Raw genomic sequence first — 21,749 nt, 5'->3', positions numbered from 1 at the left:
TGTACGGCATATTCCAGACTTCACAAAAAGTTTAATTTGTATAGAATTGCTTGATGATTGTGATTATAGAGTGACCTTTGGTAATCATGTGTGGAAGATTTGCAAGAGATCTTTTATTGTGACCAAAGGACTGAAATCTAGTACTTTGTATCCTTTACATGTTTTTGGTGGTATAGATCATATTCTAGTTATCACTAAATAGCCATCTATTTATTTATGGCATCGTCGTTGAAAACAAATGTCAGTTACTCAATATGAAAGCTTTATGCCCCTTGTCTAACTTTTTTTTATCTTGGTAATTATGAGTTTTATCAATATTCACTCTTTGAAACACAAACTAAAATATCGTATAAGAGAAGTAGAGGAAGTAAAAGATCAGAATGACTTGATTTGGTTCATAGTGATTTGCATGGAACAATATGTTAGAGATCATCGCCTGTTTTGGAGGGCAGCTGCACAGTCGGACTGTGCAGTCGGACTGCCACCTGGCAGTCCGACTGGTTGCAGCCCAATCGGCTGCATTTAATGCAGCCGACTTGTTTCCAGGCTGCGCCCTGTTTCTGGCGCCCCAGTTCGTGGCAGTTTTCGACTATTTAATAGTCGACACTTTCAGCAGTCTATACACTTCTTCTCTGACGCAGATTACAGACCGGTGAAGCACAGTCTCTGTCTCTGTTCACAGATTTCAGACAGCAGACAGTGCAGACTGCAGCAGACTTCGAGGTGGACAGCAGGTCGCATCGTCGAGGTGGAGACACGCAGTCCAGCTCACTGCGCCCGTGTATATCTTTGTATTCAGCATTCTTTATACAGCAGATCTTCATTGTCCACTGTCTCTTTCTCTCCCTTCTCTCTCTGCGTTCTCTCTCTCTCAGTCCTACGCTTCCGCACCGCTGCACTCTGACATGGTATCAGAGCAGTGTTTGAGGGCTGACTGAGCGCAGAATCAACCTGAAGAGGAGTTTCCATCGCGACACAAATTTGCGTTTTTTGCGTTTAAGGGCAGACAGGAGGGCTGCACCTTGGAACAAGGCTGAAACGAGTGTGGGCGCACAGGAAAGGAGTACAGGTGGTGGATTTGCTGCTGTTTACTGCTGTTTGACGCGGAGGAAGTTTGAGTTTTCAGTCTAAAAGTGCAGGTTTTGCTTTTTTATCGCCTCCGGCGGGTGAAGAAACTTCAGGACGCGGAAGAGCCTTAGCAGGCTGCGTTTACCCAGTCAGAGGGGGCTGCTTTTGCATTTGAGAAGGCATTGCAGGTGAAGATGTCTACAGAGATGGACTTGGAGTTCCAGGCGATTATGGACCGGAAGGTGCCTGTCTTACCGGCTCTTCCTACAGATCAGAAGCTCGACGGCGACAACTACCGCATTTGGCGCGTTATGATGTTGGCCATCCTTGAGTCCTATGATTTGGCGGAGTTGGTACAGGAGGATATTGACCGGCCTTCGGTAAGAGATGAGTCCAAACTCTCTTCCGATGCTCGTACGGAGTTGGCCAGGGCCCAGTCTCATTGGGACAAACTGAATGCCAGGATTCGATCCTTTCTCTTCCTATCATGCACTACAGCCGTGATCGCTCACATCGAGCACTTGACGGTGGCTCGTGAGATATGGCTGGAGCTTGATCAAATGTACAATCGGATGACCCTGATGAAGAGGGTTTCTTTGGAGGTTCAGATGCGGACTTTGTCCGTAAACAAGTCTTCTTCGCTACGGGAGCACATTAACAAGCTAAGGCAGCTACAGATGCAGGTTCAGAATGCGGGGAAGCCGATTTCCTCCGAAGACATGGCGATCACACTATTGTCCCAGTTGCCGCCACGATTCGGTACATTTTACTCTGCCCTCATTACTTCGGGGTGAGAGTCTACTCTTCGCTGGGAAGAGTTGGTTCCTATGGTCTTGGACCAAGAGGAACAGTTAAAGGGACAGAATGCTTCCAAGTCGGAGGCGTTGACAGGTCAAGCCTCTCAGAAGAAGGGGAAGGACCAAAAGAAGAAGAAGGGGGATAACAAGTCCAAGAAGGACAAGGACAAGGACAAGGACAAAGACTCCACATGTCATATTTGTGGAAAGACTGGCCATTGGAAGAAAGATTGCCCTGACAAAGACACGAAGGACACCAAGAAGAAGGATACCAAGGATTCTGGAGCAGTGGCTGCACCCTCATCAGCTGCATTTCTTCATCTAGCTGTCATTGAGGACGCTTCACCGAATGCTTCTGATGCTGCGATGACGGCTCCCCAGGCTCGAGAGTGGATTGTTGATAGTGGTGCCTCACGGCACATGACTCCTTCATCAGATGGTGTTGCCCAGCTGCGACCTTCGCGTGGGCAGGTTCTCATTGGAGACAGCTCTTCAGTTTCTGTTGCAGGACGGGGTAAGATGCAGCTTATTCCAGATGGACGAGGTGGCACCCATACCTCAGAGGTTTTGCATGTACCTGGATTAGGGTACCATCTCCTTTCAGTTCATAAGATTTGCTCCCTTGGTCTTTTGGTGGAGTTTGACAGTTCTACTGTGCGAGTCCTTGATCGTGGATCGAGGAAGGTTCTCTCATCCGGATATGAGGAGAACGGCATTTACAAACTGAAGTCTTCCACTGCCCTCTCTACTCTTCTTCTTACCTCACAGTCACAGTCTGAGTTATGGCATGCTCGGTTTGGTCACCTGAACTATGACTATCTTCGGAGGGCGTCACGTGGACAGCTTGTTCGAGGGTTGCCGGATATAGTGGTGAGCCAGTAGCCATGAGTCTCCTGCATACGGGGGAAGCAGCATAGAGATGCCATTCCCCACACAGCTTCGCGGCGGTCTACTTCACCGATGGAGCTAGTATCTACGGATCTATGTGGCCCTACGAGGAATGAGTCCCTGCGTGGGAGCTCGTACTTCATGCTGATCGTGGATGACTACAGCAGGATGACATGGGCCTACTTTTTGGCACTAAAGTCAGAAGCTTTCTCGCACTTCAAGGATTGGCTTCTCTTTGAGGAGAACCGATCAGGCCGGAAGTTGAAGACCTTGCGATCCGACAAGGGAGGTGAATTTGTGTCTAATGAATTTGCTCGGTTTTGTGCAGATAGAGGAATTCACCAGGAGTTTGCCAATACCAATACTCCTCAAGAAAATGGTATTCTAGAACGGAAGAACCGCAGTGTGATCGAGATGGCGCGCACCATGATGGAGCACCGACAGACCCCTCAGGTTCTGTGGGCCGAGGCCATGGCTACTGCAGTCCACATCCTTAATCGATCCCCTACTTCGGCCGTGGGCTTATTTTGGGACGAAGCCAGATGTTTCTTACTTTCGGGTCTTTGGGTGTGATGCCTATGTTCACATTCCCAAGGCTCACCGTGATAAATTTGAAGCGGCTTCTCGAAAACAGGTATTTGTTGGCTACAGCTCCCAGTCCCAAGTCTATCGACTGTATGATCCCGTCAAGCGGGATGTGTACACTAGCCGTGATGTGCGGTTTGTGGAGGTTCCGGCTTCTTCAACGGGTGAGGAGCATCCCGTTCTTGGAGATCCAGGGGAGAGTTGGGCTCCTTCTACAGTTCCACTGGAGCCCGTGCCTTTTGATTATGATTCTGTTTCTCACACAGAGTCTACTGTTCCACCAGTGGATATTCCAGAGTCTTCTGCTGATGGAGAACGACGAGGGGAGGTTCGGCCTCCTCCTCGCTGGGCCCGTGACACACTCCGTGATTCAGGGATCGAGGGGGTTCCTGAGGAGTGGGGACCGCAGGATGGTCCGCGGCGGTCACGGAGGCACCAGGCGCATTCTTCGGAGCTTGTATGCTCCAACTATTGTTTGATGTCCCGTGTTATGCAGGATCGAGAGCCCACCTCTGTGAAGGAGGCTTTACAGTCCGCCCCATGGAAGAAAGCTATGGAAGCTGAGTTGGAGCCTATTGAGAGGAATGGCACTTGGTCACTTGTGCCACGCCCCCCGAAGAAGAAGGTGATTGGAGTCAAGTGGGTCTTCAAGACCAAATATCTCAGTGATGGTACTTTGGATAAGCACAAGGCTCGCCTTGTTGCTAAGGGTTTTGCATAGCGCCCAGGGATTGACTGTCATGACACCTTTGCCCCCACAGCTCGTATGGCAACCATTAGAGCTGTTCTTGCTTTGGCTGGCCATAGGAGATGGCCTGTTTATCAGTTGGATGTGAAGTCGGCCTTCCTGAATGGTGATTTGAAGGAGGAGATCTACGTTGAGCAACCTCCTGGCTTTGGTTCTTCAGATGGGAAAGTCTACAGGTTGAAAAAGGCCCTGTATGGCCTCAAGCAGGCCCCGCGAGCTTGGAACGAGAAGATTGATTCGTTCCTCCAGTCTCAGTTGAGATATCGGCGGTCCAAGGCCGATTCGCAGCTGTATGTTCACACTTCCGAGGATGGTTGTGTGCTGTTTGTATTATATGTTGATGATTTGATTGTCACAGGTGATGATGCACAGCAAGTCCAGGAGACAAAGTCAGCTTTACATCGGACGTTCGAGATGACGGATTTGGGGCTACTCCATTTCTTTTTAGGCCATGAGATTTATCAGTCTCAGAGGGGGATCTTTATCTCCCAACAGAGATATATACAGGAGCTCTTGGTGTCTTTTGAGATGGAAGATTGTCGGGCCCTCTCTACACCTATGGATCCGAACTGGAAGGCCACTTCCCATTCAGCTTCTCCTTTGGCGGATGCGTCCCGCTATCGACAGTTGATAGGGTCCTTGATTTGGCTTCTCAACACCAGGGTTGATCTATGTTTTGCTGTTGGGCTCTTGGCAGGGTTCATGAGTGAACCTAAGACGGTGCATTGGCAGGCTGCTCAGAGGATACTTCGGTATCTGAGGGGGACGTCTGATTTGGGGATTCATTACCCTGCAGGGACAGATGGGTCAGATCTTGTACTTGCAGGTTGAAGCGACTCGGATTGGGCCGCTGACGTGGACCACAGGCGGTCTACTACAGGTTACTGCTTTACTTTGGGTGCAGGTGTTATTTCATGGAGTAGCAAGAAGCAGCCCACGGTAGCCCTTTCGTCTACTGAGGCGGAGTATCGGGCCGCGTCTTCCACCACATGCGAGGTTGTGTGGCTTCGGAGATTGTTGGAGGAGCTTGGGTGCCCCCAGTCTCGTCCTACATTGCTGCGATGTGACAATGAGAGTTGCATTGCCTTGGCAAGGAACCCTGTTTTTCATGCCCGGACGAAGCACATTGAGATTCAGTACCACTTCATCTGAGAAAAGCTTCTGGATGAGACCATCACTGTGGAGTATTGCAAGACGGAGGACAATCTTGCAGATTTGTTTACGAAGGCGCTTCCTCAGGCTCTACTTCGGCAACATTCCAAATCCCTCAGGCTTCTGCCCTGTCCAGATCATCGCCTGTTTTGGAGGGCAGCTGCACAGTCGGACTGTGCAGTCGGACTGCCACGTGGCAGTCCGACTGGTTGCAGCCCAGTCGGCTGCATTTAATGCAGCCGACTTGTTTCCAGGCTACGCCCTGTTTTTGGCGCCCCAGTTCGTGGCAATTTTCGACTATTTAATAGTCGACACTTTCAGCAGTCTGTACACTTCTTCTCTGACGCAGATTACAGACCGGTGACGCGCAGTCTCTGTCTCTGTTCACAGATTTCAGACAGCAGACAGTGCAGATTGCAGCAGACTTCGAGGTGGAGACACGCAGTCCAGCTCACTGCGCCCGTGTATATCTTTGTATTCAGCATTCTTTATACAGCAGATCTTCATTGTCCACTGTCTCTTTCTCTCCCTTCTCTCTCTGCGTTCTCTCTCTCAGTCCTACGCTTCCGCACCGCTGCACTCTGACACAATACCCATAGTTTCATTGGAAAAAGTAGTATAATTTGTCACTTTTATAGATAATGCCACAAGGAAGATTTGAGTTTATCCTCTTCACAAGAACAGTGATGTGTTGGATGCATTTCAAAAACTATTGGCATTTGCAGAGAATCAGTCAAGCAAGAAGCTTAAGTGCTTGAGGACTGATAAAGGTGGAGAGTAGACCTTGCATGCCTTTATGAACTTTTGTGCAAGCCGTGGTATCAAAAGAGAGTTGACAACTCCTAAGAATCCTACTCAAAATGACATGGCCTAGTAAATGAACAAGACCATTCAAAAAAGGATCTGTAGTATGCTCTCTAATGCTAGTTTCACTGATGGATTTTGGGCTAAAATTGTAAAAACAACAATGTATTTGATCAATAAGTCTCCTAGCAAGCCATTGGATAACAAGATACTAGAGGAGTTATAGTTTGGCAAGAGACCTAGCTATTATTTCTTTGCTATGGAGAATCCGGTGAAATGGGCTATCACTTGTGGGATCTTGAATCAAAGAAGTTAATACACAACCATGATGTCATATTTCATGAGGATAAGATGCATAAGTAGCCCATCAAAACGGTTGAGATCCACAGAGTGATATTTCAAGAGGATGGCAACTAGCACTTAAGCATATTATATGACATGTTTCACATGATGCAAAACTAGGACAGCCTACTAATGCTAAGGTGGAAGTGCCATGAGATGGTGGACATCCTCATGTCTTACAAGATAGACAAGTAGGGCAGCCAACGACTCCTATTAAGCCAATTTTACACAAGTCTTTGACGGTTTCTCAACTGCCAAATAAATACATTTCGTCTATAGACTATGTTATGGCCACAAATTATGGTAAGCCTTTTTGTTATATTGATGCTATGACTAGGGATGACAATCATAATTGGAAGAGAGTGATGCAGTCAAAGATGGATTCTTTGAAAAAAAATATAACCTAGGAGTTAGTCCTTTGAAAAAGAATACTACTTGGGAGTTAGTTCCTTTGCCTAAGGTAAACATGCATTGCCATGTAAGTGAGTCTACAAGCTAAAGGTGTTCTCCATCCAATGCATTGCCTAAGTACAAGGCAAGATTGGTGGTCAAAGGATTCAAGTAGAAGAATGGAATTGACTTTGATGAGATATCCTCACCCGTAGTCAAGATGACCATCCTTTGTACAGTCCTTGCTTCGGTTGCTAAACAGGACATGGAGTTAGTTCAGATGGATATAAAGACCACTTTCTTGCATGGGGACTTGCATAAGGATATTTACATGCAGTAGCCTGAGGAGTTTATTATGGAGGGCAAGAAGCAATTGGTGTGTTAGCTGCATAAGAGCTTATGTGGTTTGAAGCAAACTCCCAAGGAATGGTGTCATGAGTTCAATGCCTTTATGCAATCTCAAGAGTACACTAGAAGCGAGACTGACTATTGCCTATACACGATGAAGGCTAGGGATAGTAGCCTTATGATCTTGATTATTTATGTGGATGGCATGTTGATTGTTGGAAAGTTAGTCATCAATGTGGATGCTTTAAAGAAAAGGTTGCATGAAACCTTTGAAATGAATACTCATCACATTCTTCATATGCCCATTATGCGAGATTGAGACAAAAAGATACTCTATTTATCCTAAAAGAAATACATTGGGAAGGTATTGGAGCATTTCAATATGGAGACGAGGTTATCAGAGTTCCATTGCCTCTATATTTAAAACTTAGCCAAGAGAACAACCCCAAGTCAAATGAGCAAAAGGCTGAAATGGCCAAGATTCCGTATGCTTCCATAATTAGTAGTTTGATGTACACTATGGTTGCTACATGTCCAAACATTGCCTATGCAGTAGGAGTGGTTAGTAGATATATAGCAAATCCTAGTAAGATGCATTGGGAGGTACTAAAGAGTATCATAAGATACTTGAATCATGAATGGCACTAGATCTATGTGTGTATGCTTTGGAAGGAAGGATTCGTCTATTCTTCAATATGAAGATGATGATTTTGTAGGGAGTATAGACTCTAACAGTTCTACAACAAGTTTTATCTTCACTTTCACAGGTGGTGCAATCTCTTGGTCTCTCAATTGTAGCCATGTACAACTTTACCTACCACTAAGGCAGCATATGTTACAACCACTGAGGCCTTTAAGGAAACTATATAGCTTACTCATCTAGTGGGAGACTTTGGCATTATAGGAGAGGTGCCTACATTGCATTGTGATATTCAAAGTGCCATTCACTTGGCACGGAACCCTAGCTTGCATGCAAAGACAAAGTACATTGAAGTGAAGTATCACTTCATCAAGGAGGTGCTTGAGAACAAGCATGTTGAGCTTGTCAAGATTCAAACGGATGATAACTTTGCAAATCTTCTCACAAATGGGAGATTGCTAGGATAAAAGCCAATGGCCTATAGCAGGCGTGCACCCCTTGTATATGCATAAATTGTACATGTGAAAATAATAAAGAATAAGGGTGCCATTCATTCTGTACCCACATAACTCTCTTGTGTTCTCTTTCTCAACCCTCTTGCACTCCATAGTTTCTACCTTGCATCCCACCATTACTTCCCTCTCAGATACATCCATATAAAGATTTTCAAGTTAAATAGGATATGACCTATAGTCTTTCTCACTCCATTTTCCATACCATTTTGGAACAAATTAGCTGTGTTCTACATCTTGTTTGGATATGGTTCTTGACTACCCACTGCACAACTTTAGCACTCGAACTTCCATAGCTCACAAATCACAAGATTAATTGTTCCCTACAATTAGATGTAGTGCAAATATTGTGTGCAAAGTCAATTCAACAAGCAATTATCCTCCTTGACTCTTTAGGCATTTTTATTGCAGGAGCCCATATTGCATACACTAAAGGAGACAGAGCAATTAGCATGTGTTTGCACATCATGAAACTTCAAATCGACTCCTAGGTTTCTTGTGCCTTATTACAACATGTTCACTTCATCAAACACAAGGGACAAATAGTCCTTTGATCAAGTAGCATGTGGCTTGTGACAAAACCTTTAACTTGGTCAAATACGTGGGACTGGTTGCCTTTATCCAAGAGCCAACTTGGGTTCCACTAAATGGATAAGGTAAAGGGGCCAATAAAGTGATAACCCTTGAAAGCAAATTGTGCCCCACCCCAATAATGAAAATTTTTCACAAAAGATGCATCATTTTAGCCACTTGAAGCTATGAAACAAGTGTCCATATATACTAAATATATGTTTTAATGTGTGTTAAACAATTGAGTCATGTAAGATTTCTTATGTTTTGGATTATGTAAAACCTCAAACAGTCCATCCTTGAGTATCACTCTATTGGCTCTTCATTGTCACTCTTTTTGTGAACCCTTCATTTCTAACTAAGTCTACTCAATTAAAATATCAAATTGCCCCACGTCTTTTAATTTAAGTGTAATATAATGTTGACAAAATCACCTTAATAAAACAGATCCAATGGGTGCCCACTAAATGTCATCATATGGCCTCTTTATCCTATTTGGAGTTATTTTATGGATCATGTAGGCTGAATCTTGACGTGCATGAGATACCTCCATAATTGAACTTCTTTGTTCATCTTAAAATAGTTAGTTTTTCTTGGTTAATATCAAGTAATCTGCTCCTAATCAGACTGGTCCTCAAAGTCATAAGGGACGTCAAGATTATCAATCCTCGAGTCCATCATTCACTTTGCCTGATCAATAACCAGACATGGTCTGACAATATACTTGACTAACATTTTATGCTTTTCTAGTATTGTTTGCTAGGGATATGTAAGATCTCATTACTACTACTAGTCCTGAATGAAAAACCTGCAAGGCTTCTAAGAGAAGCCTATACAAACAAAGGGACCTACTTATTATCAATCTCATGAGGATAAATCTTTCTAAATCTAGCTCAGCATTGATTGCACTGCAACCCCCTATTTGTTCTGGTCTTGCACATGCCTCAGAATGCTAGATACTTCAAAGTGTTATTGTATGAAGGATTTCATGTGACTGTCCAAAGGTCAAAGTTCTTTACAGGGCTCAGTGTTCCATGCTTGACACATCCCAACACTCATGGCACATGCCCAATGGCATTGGGACATCCAAGTCCCTAGTATCTCGGATAAGATTCACGATGTACCAAACTCCTGTATGAGTTTGCTTGCCACCCTAGCAACCTGCAGGATGCTTCAGCCTTGAGTTTTCTTTAACAGGTCTCTAAAATAATCACTTCATGATTACTACTCACTGGGTGAAACAATCCAATCAACTTGTTTGTGTTTTGCTGATGTAAATTTTGTATGATGTTGTGTATGTGTGTAATTGTGATCAGCCCAATTAGTTGGACTATACCAAACAACGGGACTACACTTTTGACCCAGGCCTATACAAAGCAGTTTAAGAGTTCTGCTATTCTATCTTAGTGGATGATGTGAGGAATTTAGCTCAGTCACTATTCAATTCTATACAAAAAGACTAACCCTCACACCACAAGTCTGTCCGTTGATTTGTTGAGAAGCCTTTATCAAGCATCCAACTAACTACCGACCAACATGTATTACAACTACCAAGAAATCTTGCGCTTCTAACAACTCAAACACACATTCATCTAACGCTTCTAATCTTTGTACATTCATTTAGATCAGATGCCTTTCATTCATATAGTCAATGGAACTTTCCGGCAATCAAATCAATATCATATTCAAGCATTGCACCACCTTAAGCATACAAGAAAAAAGGAAGACCAAAAAGTTTCAAGGTTTCAAACCCAAATCACCTCAAACTTCCACACTAACCATCTTCCTCCCTCTGTGAACTGGCCACGGGTCGTATCAGCGATAAAGCTCCCGAGGAAATTTGCACAAACATCGGGTGCAGCTCGTGACATACGATAATTAAACCATTCTTCAACTTCTCCACACTCCTCAGCTCCAAGTATTCCAACTTTCACCTGCATAATGCAAAGCTCAACTTACACACTCATATTAAGGCTGTCTGCATCCTATATGAAAATTATGTTCCATTCATAGAATACCAGTAGAGCAAAACACATTGACATAATCGAGAGAATGCAAGTAGTCTGCAACCTCTTAGATACAACCACCAAAAAAAAAAGAGAAAACAACAACAACCACCAAAAAGTGGTGAAGATGAAAACTTTTTTGTACTATACACTGCAAAATTGGTCCAAAGTAAATAAACCAAACACACACTTGCCAGCCCAACTCAAACAAGCCATAGAACATTTACATAAATGAACACCCAAATAACTCAACACATGGAGATGTCTAGTGAGGTGAGCTATATGGGAAGCACAGTTGGGTCACCTAAAAAAAAATCAACATGGCAAGATCTGTGCTTTCAAGCAAAGCCAAGTGAAGAGACCGGCACTACTAGAAAGCAGAGGCCCCAGGGCTTCCCTCCTAACCTATTTAAATGGCTGCCCATTTACGTCTATGGCTTCTACCTAGCAAACCTTTTATATGATTCATTCCAGCTCAATAGTTCACTTGTACAAAGGTCACAGAGCTTAAACTTCCAACTTTTTGTAATTTTCAACAGTTGTGAGGAATTTCTATGATGGTCTAGATTCTTCAGTAGTTTTTGGGCAGTTTCTCATTGTTTTTTCTAAATTCAGTTTGGTGAATAGCAGGTCCTACAAGAGCCCATCTCTAGAAACACTTGATCTGGAATATATTGACCAATAAGCAAAGGTTACCTTGGAGTGGTTTACATGATCTTCTCACAGTTAACAAGTTGGACAGTACTTCAATCTGAAAAATAAAAATCCACTATGTAGCATCTGACATATATGAAAAAGATGAACTATAAGAGCATTACTATCCCCGGCAGGTCATGTTTACCAGGTTGCATGCTGAAAAGACCTACAGACCCAACATCATCTTCCTCATTACCCACATAATAGCCAAAAAACCCATAATGCGACTCCAATTCCTCCATCATTGACTTAAGTTTCTGCTAGTCTCAGCTATGAAAGCCTGAGATGTAGGTTGACCATGTATCCCAAAAAGAATAAATGCTGTATGGATGTCTCACTAACAGCAGTAAGCTGTTGAAATGGACAAGGCCAACCCCGTCCCCCAGTAATATGCATCTTTCCTTCAAGACCAAAAATAAAAGTCAAAATGCAGCAAGCAGTCTTGCATCCCAGCACAAGTCTTTGTGACTCTTCATCCATAGACCTTGAGAGCAACCTCTCAAACAGAAAACTACAGTCCAACCTCTCCAATGCACGGAAAATCAACACTCCTGCAGGCTGAAATTGGAAAAAAAAACACTAGTTTGTATGTAATTAACTAGAAATGCCAACCAAAAGAGTGCACATACAAATACTCAAAGCACACATTTAAGAGATATCACATCTTTTGGATATTTTTTAGAGGCTTTGCATTCATAAAATGGCAACTACTTCTCAGTTTCAGGCATTCAAGGTCTCAAATGAAGGTTGAGATCATATACAAGACAGATGGAATAAGAATGAGACTTTTCTACTGCTCTAGCAACTTTTAAACAAGACATTTCTGATTGTGGATTTCTTCAACTTCCCTCTTTTCAAGATCAATTCTCTTGACAAAGCACTCCTGTTTCTTTAAATGATTCAAAGCCAAGAGGACCACTGCACATGAAGAACTGCTGGGAAATCATTTTTAGCATTCTTGTCTTTTCGATGTTTGTCATCTCCTGGTTGTGAATTTTGTCAAAGTCTGACAGAGACATACGAGCTCTGACTGTTTGTGCATTTCCGTTTCCAGCCCTAGCATTTCAGTGCATTTTAGTTTTTGGTGTGTTTTAGAGTGTTCACACTGCTGGACTGTGAGCCAATTTGTGTTTACACTATAGGCAGCTGCTTTGGGGCTGGTGAGCTGCACTATGCAGGTCAGCTGATTACTTGCAGCTGCCTGCTGCAGGTTGGCCATCTTCTAGGGCTGCTGCTATAACTAGCAGTCCCCCGCCAGCCCCACACTCGTTCTGTTTTGCAGCCAGCACACTCTCTGTCCAGCTTGTCCACTTTCTTCGTCATCAGCTTGATCCGGTGCCTTCATTGATGCCTTGGGCTGCATACAGGGACAGTCTGTTGTATCTTCAGATTTCATTTTCAGATTAGCACAGCCTTTTCCTTCTCTTCTCTATGTTCATATCAGTCTCTCTCTTCCCTTCATGTTCAAGTTTCTCTTCCCTTGTGCACTCTCATATGCTATCATCGCCAAAGCAGAGGACCCGGAGCTTCTACAAAGAGGAGACCACACATATCTTGCTGTAATTGTGCAGGTTTTTGTGTTTTCCAGCCATCAAGAAGTGGGCAACTGCTGCTATACCCCCAGCAACCTGAAAATACAGACTTTTTTGCAGTGTTCATTCTATTTCTCGCATGTGTGGAGCATCTACAGGCTGTCTTGCAACAGTGTAGCAGATCACTCTGCTGTTAGGGCAGCCCAACATCAAAACATAGCAGATTTTCTTGTCTTTGTGCAGATACTTCGAATGATAGACAGATTACCAGTTCAACTGGTCTAATGGCAATAATGAGGACTGTCAAAGCTTAGAAGGCTGACGCTCTCGTCAATTGGATCGTTGCAAAGACGGTTATGATCGTCAAGATCATAAGGAATAACACGAAGAAACCAAGGACCAAAGCCCAAATCCAAAAGAGATCGGCACTTTGACACATCTAGAAGATGGGAGCAAACTTGGCCTCATATATCCCCACCTTCTTGTTAGCAATCTAGTCAGCTCATGTGTGAGTCTAGGCTATGCTTGACATTACTGGATAATTTAGGCATTTTATAGTGGTCATTTTAGTGATTATCTAAGCATTTATTGCTGGCGACGAGCTGCCATATTTGGCATATTTTGGGCCTATGTATTCAATGGCTCCTCCTCCTCTCATTTAGTCATCATCATTCTTCAGGTGTTCTTCTTGTTGGAGAGAGAAGCCAGTGCATATGCCCACACAGCCACTGACTCACTGTTGTACGCATTTTGTTCTTTTGTTTCCTCTCTCTTCTGTCTTGTGTTCAACAATTTATTTCAGCACTTTGTCTATGCTTCCATTGCTGCACCACTTCTAACATCGTATCAGATTGCAAGATCTCAGTTCCTCTTGCAATTTTTCTGTTGATTACAAGTCTTTCTCCCCCTGCTGATCAGGCCTGCTTTTTTCAAACCAGCAACCTGCATTTTCAGCCTGCACCTGGATTTCAGCCTATCATCGTCAGTTTGCTGCATTCAATGCTACACCAGCCTGCATTTTTTGTCTTCTGCCCCTAGCCGTGGCTGGGCAATTCTTTGTATAAGCCGTTTTAACAGTTTTTGATTGTTTTTTCTTCATTTTGCAACAGTTGGCTTTCGTTTTCTGTCAGATTTTTGGTTACACTGCATGTGAATTCTCATTTTGTGAAGTCTTTGCTGTTGGTTTGGCTGTATTCCCTCTCCGTATACCCTCTATCCTCTATCTTCTCTTCTTCTCCTCTCCAAATGGCTCCTCCGTGCACTTCTACAGATGATAAGTTGCATGGACTTGACTATCTTACATGGAGTGCTATGATGAAAGCTTGGTTTGTGCCAAAGAAAATTTGGTACATTGTATGTGGAGCTATTCCTTGGTCCCGGTGTCATTTTCCTCTTCCCGGAGATTTTGATGAGAAGAACCATGAGGAAGTTGTGCTTACATGGGATTCGAACGATGCATGTGCGTATTCTACATTGCTTCGGTGTATTTCTAAAGAAGTTCTACCGATGGTTACCTCCTACAAGACATCACTAGAGATATGATCAAAGCTTCAAATGTACGTGGCACCTTCCCCTATGTGTCTTATGACCCTTTGTGGACAGCTTCAGTAGATGAAGTTTAAGTCCAAGGACACCATTCAATCATTTTTGCTCCGTGTTACACAGGTACAGGACCTGCTTCGACACATGCAGTCTGCCCTTCTAGAGGCACATCTAGTGGGCACAGTACTCTACAAGCTCCCACCGAAGTTTGATGGAGTGGCAAATGCTTTGAGGGCACAGACATCCTCTACACATGTGAGCTTTACATATGTCCTCAATGCTACTTAAGCATAAGACATCTTTGTGCTTATAGGGGAGGCTCTCATTTCATTATGGCGGAACCAGTGAGACCTTTACAGCTTCAAAGAGAGGTGACAAGAAGAAGAAGTCGACGGCCCAATATTATCATTGTGGTAAGAAGAGTCACTTTGCGAAAGGACTACAAGGAGTTAGCAACCTCACGGAAGAAGACAACGAAGCGGAATGCAGCCTCCTCCAACGCATCATCCTCTTCCTCAAACTCCGACTCCGATCTTTCGGCCAAGGAGAAGTCCGCGACATGGAAGGGACCCACTTCTTCAAACCGCGCAAAGAGCTTGATTGCCCCTTCCTTAGCTACTTTCTAGTATCGGTGATACGGTCATCATCCCTCACAACTCTCCGAAGTTGGTCGGCCAGCAATAAATGCCTAAATAATCACTAAAATGACCACTATAAAATGCCTAAATTACCCAATAATGTCAAGCATGGCCCAAACTCACACATGAGCTGACTAGACTACTAACACTTCTCTCTTTGTTTCTACACGGGTTCCTAGTGAATGACCCCCACTTGTGTTAGAGATTGTCATTCTCTAGACAGCTAGGAGTGTTACCATGTGCAGAGCAGGCCAGAGCAGGACAGCACAGTAGTCACGTCAACAGCCACATCAACAGCCAAGGCAGATGCCATGTGGCAGTCTGCAGTCGGCCAAGCAAGGGCAGTCGGACAGTTCTGCACCAGTCAGCTGCATTTAATGCTGCCAACCTGGTCCTTTTTTGCCTTTTCTTTTCTGCTATTTATAGCAGCCCTCCAGCACATTGTCACTCACTTGTATCAGAAAGATTACAGCCTGCTGCTGACAAAGACAGCACTCGGGCCTCAAGGCGGAGACATACGCAGATATTCTCTCTGCACCCGTGTATAACTCTGCATTCTTATACAGCATTCTTCACTGCAGATTTTCTATGTTTCACTGTCTCTTTCTTTTTTTTCGTAAAAGGTAATTGTATTAATTACGAAAAAAGGTACAAGTTTACATGATTACAAGAAACACGATGGCTGTACGCCAGCGTGTGTCAACTGTCAGTACAAAACCCGGACAGCGATACACAAGTCATGGCAAAGACACAGTGGAAATTGCCATATGCCAGGGAAGTAAGTCTTCCCGAGGGAGCAAGTCAGAGTGCCGAATGAGATCTATCTGCCAAAGCAAAAGGCCTTTAAGCCTGGCAATGTGTCTCAGAACATTAGATGCCGAATCAAAAAGAAAGGCATTCCGAGTGGTCCAAATGTGCCAGCATCCCCAATATCTAAGAAAATGGAACAAGATCTTCATATGCAACTGTGCCGGTGTGGGGTATTTTGGGCGTACAAAAACCCAATCGAAAGGGCTCAGCGAGAAACCAACCACCGCTCTCCAAATCGCTGACAAGAACGACCAGATATTCTTAGCGAGAGGGCAAGAGATAAATCGATGACGGGCCGATTCCACCATAGTGGTGCAGAAGAAACAATCGCCGTTAGAGATTCGACACTTGGAAAGGGCGGAGGCAAGAGGAAGACCACCAATCATTACCCTCCAAAGAAAGACCTTGCATTTGAAAGGTGTCTTGTTCACCCAGCCCTCCATCACAGTTGCCTTCCACCATGACTGAGATTTCCGCAACCCCCATACAGTATTGGCTTTAGTGACAAGCCATTGATGATCTTTAATCAGAAGATGGTACACTTGGTTAGCCTAGGCCTTTTCCAAATTCAACCGGCCTGCCAGGACCCAATCCTGCCAAGGGCGATCCACAGCAAGGGCAAGAAAGGGTTGCCTGCTCTGGAGGACTAACAAAAGTTGTTCCCACAACTCATGGTATCCCCGAGGGATTCGGAAAAGCCGCCTGGCAATGCGAAACGATATGAAGACATTACGACTGGCAAGGGTGGCATCTGCAACAGAAGTCAAGCCCAAATGAGCCATGCGGTTAAATTTTGGCCTGAGCTCCTATTTGCCTTTCCATGAAAGTAATCTCGAGGCTGCCAACAATTCCAGTTGAAAAGAGTTAGTATGTAAGCGGGCCTCCGCTGGATGCCAACGCGCCTTCTGGAGAACCAATTGCCAGGAGCCGACCAAGTGAATAAGCAGGGATGAAGAAGGACTCGAAAACCGAGAGTCTACATTAAGAACATGCCACCAGGAGCTTCGAATTTGAGTATTACCATGCAGAAGCCCGCGGTCCTCAAGAAAATAACGGGCTATCACGGCCCACAGGTGATGCTCCACACACATGGCACGAAAAAGAGACCAAGGAAGGGCCAGCATATGAGTTTCAGCATCCAAAATGGCCCCCCCACCCAAGCGTTTGGGAGTACATGTATGCGACCACGAAATCCACGAAATACCTGCCTGCAATGAATCCTTCTTCCATAACATGAAACGAATGGGCCGCGTGAGAGCATTCAAAGTGGTAGGAGTCCAAGGCAGCAATGGCAAGAAATATGTGAGCATTGGCAGCATAATTATCTGAGCCACTTTGAGGCGAACATGGAAGGGCCAAGCTTGCGACTTCCAATACAGAAACTTCGCCGCCAATTTCTCTGAAATCCACTGTAGTAGTTGTTTGGGCCGAACATCAACACCCAACGGGTACCCAAGATGCCTGACAATGGAACCACGGGGAATAACCTGACCCTGCCAGTCCAGTGACTGTAAATCGAGCTCCGTGCAACTGAGAATGGCTGATTTGGAAGTATTGATACAAAGACCAGAAGCCTGGCCAAAGAGCGTCCAAACATCTAATGCTTTGTGAATATTATCCTTGTCCGCACGTAAAATCATTAAGCTGTCGTCAGCCAAAGATTGACTAATGAAGTGCTGACCAAAAGAAAGAGACAATCCGGCCAATTGAGCAGAAGCTGCCATGGAGGATAACATCGAAAGAACCAGATGAGTCGCCAGGGCAAAGAAGAGAGGACTCAGAGGACAACCCTGTCTCACAGAGCGTGCAAGGACAAAGGGCTCTGTAACACCACCATTTAGCATAACTCGCGAAGAAGCCGCAGCACTTATGGTGTAGATCAAGCGGGACATCCGAGTGCCAAAGCCCATGGTAGACATAAGTTCTGCAATGAAAGACCAGTCTAAATAGTCAAAAGCCTTTTCCAGATCCAATTGGACCAATACCACTTCCTGACTAGAGTGCCTTGCATAGTCAATAGCTATTTGCACATTTAAGATATTATGCAGAATGTTGCGGCCCTTAATGAAACCATATTGAAGAGGATGCACAATGGCTGGAAGATGCTTGTGGAGCCGATTCGCCAGTACTTTGGAAAAGATTTTATACATCGAACCCATCAAAGAGATTGGCCTCCAATGTTGCAACAGTGACAGTGAAGGAACCTTTGGAAGCAATTTGATAAGCCCTTCTTTCCATGAGAAAGGCACGAACCCTGTTTCCCAAACCTGCTGAAACATAGCCGTCAATGGCTTCACCAGTTGGGTAGCAGAACACTCAAAGAATTCATTGGTGAGACCATCCCGACCGGGACTTTTATCCTTAGGCAGGTGCAACAAAACATCCATAACCTCCTCCTCACAAATATCTGTCTCCAAAGTAGTTTGCATATCAAGTGGAACCTGATGTCGGACTAGATCATAGAAGACTGAACGTACATGCGCAACCTAATCAGAAGGTGCCTGAGAAGAACCAAGAAGATCTAGAAAATAATTCATGCACATATTGACAATGGTCTAAGGGTCAGTGACCATTTGACCTTCTGAAGTCTAGAGTCTAGTCATATTTTCTCGAGCAGGAGAGGCATGCAGAGCGCGAAAGAACTTATGAGTTTGACAAGCACTATCTTGCAAATTCTCAGTCAAATTTTGCAATTTGGCCTTCTGATAAGATTTCAACTGAAACTCTTTAATAAGGTTAGCCAAACGCATTGCCAGTGACAGCAGAAATTCATCATCTGGAGTGTCCACCAGCAGCGAACGAACCAAAGCCAGTAAGTCCTCCGCTACGTGTCGACGTCGCTGACAAAGAGAGGCATGGTGGATCCCATACTGCCGAGCAATCCGCTGCACATTAGAGAGCAATCGTTCAAAAGAAGCAGTGCCCTCCGAGGCGAAGTCCAATAAGAATCTATCAATCACTTGCTGCATATAACCTTGAAAGAGTGAATGCTTCAAATAAGAGGAGATGAAACGTAAAGGGAGTCTATCCAGCAATTTCATAAAAGGTGCAATGGGTTGTGCAAGCATCTCAAGCTGGAGAGGGAAATGGTCCGACAAGGCATATTGCTACAAGACTGTCATTTCCAGCATCTCAGGAAGAAAATCATTATCCTACATAATGTACATGCGGTCCAACCACGACCATGTAGTTGCATACTGCGTCGAGTGGAAAGTAAACCCTGTAGCAGAAGGGTGTAGCCAGGACCATAGATCTTGCTTAAGTACAGCAAGAGCAAACTCATGCCATACCCGACTTTCCGGAGCGTCCATCACCGAATGCCCTAAAGTGGACTGCGAAGAATCAACACACATATTGAAATCTCCTATCAAAAAACCTCGTCTGCCAAGTGACAAGGAGGTCTTCAAGGTATTCCAAAGATCCCGACGGGATAAAGGGTCATTCGGAGCATATAGGCCTGGCAACCATAAGATCTCTCCTTCAAATAAAACTTCAACCACCACAAAGCGGCCATGCACATCATTTTTAATAAGAACCAACTGATATTTCTCGTGTACAATCATAAGCACACTAGAATAATGCCCGGTGTGTGTCCCTGCATAAAACAAGTGAAACCCATGGCAATCCACAACTTTTCCAGTTTCACTATGACTCTTGTGCTCTACCGCACACAAGATATCCCACTGATTCTCATGCAATATAGTCCACATGGCGTGTTGCTTATGGCAAGAACAAATGCCTCGCACATTCCACGTGGCTATCTTCATGTGTATTCAAAGAGAAGATCACGAACGAGGCACCACTTACCTCGATTTAACCTTTTTTGCTAGAATATCAAGGACACCCTCATCCAAAAAATCAGCTAACACAGCAAAAGAGTTCTGACGGCCAGCTTTAGAGATAGACAGAATATCCACTGTCTTGAGGATGGAACGGGGATAACGACGACCCCATGGTGTAATCACATTCCCTCGAGAATCAAAAGCCAACTTAGCGGGTGGGCCCTTTGGACCGTCGGTATAGACTGTCCTAGTAGACTGATTACGGGGAGCAGAAGAAACCATAGTATGCGCAGCATGCTCGGAAGACAACATTTCTTTCCTGCGCATATACGTGCGCATGGAATCTTGTGAAACATTAGGCCCAGTAGCCGCCAAGCCAGTGTCAACCTTTTTACCTTTTTTGGGACGAGCCTCTACCTAGTCATTGCCACGGGAATCCAAACCCGAAACCGGTTGTTTACCTTTATCCAGAACTTTAGGTGGCTGGGTTGCATCCTGTGATGGAGCATCAAGCACCATGTCTTCCATAGGCAACACAACATTCTCAGCATCTGAAAACGGTTGCTTCTCTGGGCATTCGGCCATAAAATGCCCCAATTTTCCACACGAAAAGCAGTGTCCTACAAAGTTGCCCCATTTCAAACAAAAGTGCAAAGGATGCATGCCAGAGCAATTAATACGAAGCCAAGCAGGCCTTTTCCTAGCAGTGTCCCATAACATACATAAATGGTTGCGATTCATGGCCCTTAGGCTCGAGGGGACCAGCACAGTTCCCACAGCGGCCATGGCATCCTTTAACAAAGGCCAATAGACAGCCGGGCAATTTTCCACTTCAACCCACACCGAGCATTCACGTTGAAGCAGGCGTTGAAAGTCTGCCATCAGGCACAACATGGACCAAGCGGTGATCAAAGAACAATGGCAGTTTAGACAGAAGATCAACCCGATGCTTCTCAGATTTAAACAGCACCTCATAGAAGCCTCGGGCCCAACAAAAATCTCCTCAACACACTCCCCCTGTAGTAAATGGTGCAGCCACTGGCGAATATGGGAAAGCACTAGAATCCTACCAGTGAAGAAGAGAATAACCGCCCGGTCATAAAACACCGAAAAAGAACGCAAGACAGTTTTCGGGTCTACCGTGGCTTCCAGAACATCTTCAGTTCCAGAGTCCGAAAAAGCTTCATGATTATGTTGGACATACTTGCCAAGCAGAGTGTTGGCAAACTCCAGCAAATGCTCCCAGTCAATGTCCTAAGAATCCACAGAGTCAGAGGCAACCTGAGCATAAGAACGTTCCTGATGACCCATTGTCTCTTCGAGCGTATGCTTGGAGCGTTTGCCCGCAGGCTGAAAGTCAGGAGCAGGAGGCATCTCCTCTGTGCAAGGAACCATATCCTCTGGTTCCTCTCTATCAGAATCCGAACCAAGGGCTGTTACCGTTTGGTCGATAAAAGCCATATCCAAGCCAGCCATGCTTCTCTCCTCTGTCACGAAATACTAATTCTCGCTGAGGCGAAGAAGAAATCTGTTTACCCTGCTCCGTCACACTTGATCTGTTACCTGAGCTAAGACGGGACGACGACAAAGATGAAGGGGCAGGTCACATGGCCGCCATCAACCAGGACCCAGAGAGGACGGCAACTGCTTTGCAGATTCCGGTGGCAGCTGATGGGCGTAAGCTAGGCCGTGGGGAAAGCACGAACAGCAGGGCACTGCAAGCGCTGGCAGCGGGGCGAAGCCTTGGCCACAGCAGGCGGGCGTAGACGGACGGCAGCCACAAAGGGATAGTCAGCGGGGCGGGGCGGCTTTGGCGGAGCAGGAACAGGGCGACCAAGGCCACAATCGCAGGCGGGGAAGCACGCGCTATCTCTCTCTCGCATTTCTGTGGCGAGCTGA

General features: G+C 45.0%; 1 protein-coding gene across 1 annotated transcript in view; it reads right to left on the bottom strand.

Annotated features, from left to right (window-relative positions):
• The window catches only part of STN8 (Protein kinase superfamily protein), a 49,796-nt gene that overhangs the window by 7,804 nt on the left and 20,243 nt on the right, over positions 1–21,749 (bottom strand). Inside the window, exon 2 of the mRNA XM_087697169.1 lies at positions 10,605–10,778. Within this exon, the coding sequence (XP_087553295.1) occupies positions 10,605–10,778 (174 nt within the window). The remainder of the gene's footprint in view (positions 1–10,604; positions 10,779–21,749) is intronic.

The sequence above is a fragment of the Lygodium microphyllum genome, chromosome 17 (assembly GCF_053477565.2).
Source record: "Lygodium microphyllum isolate KBCC chromosome 17, Lygodium_microphyllum_v1.1.10, whole genome shotgun sequence".
In the NCBI taxonomy this organism is placed as follows: Eukaryota; Viridiplantae; Streptophyta; class Polypodiopsida; order Schizaeales; family Lygodiaceae; genus Lygodium; species Lygodium microphyllum.
This window is presented reverse-complemented; position numbering and strand designations above follow the sequence as displayed.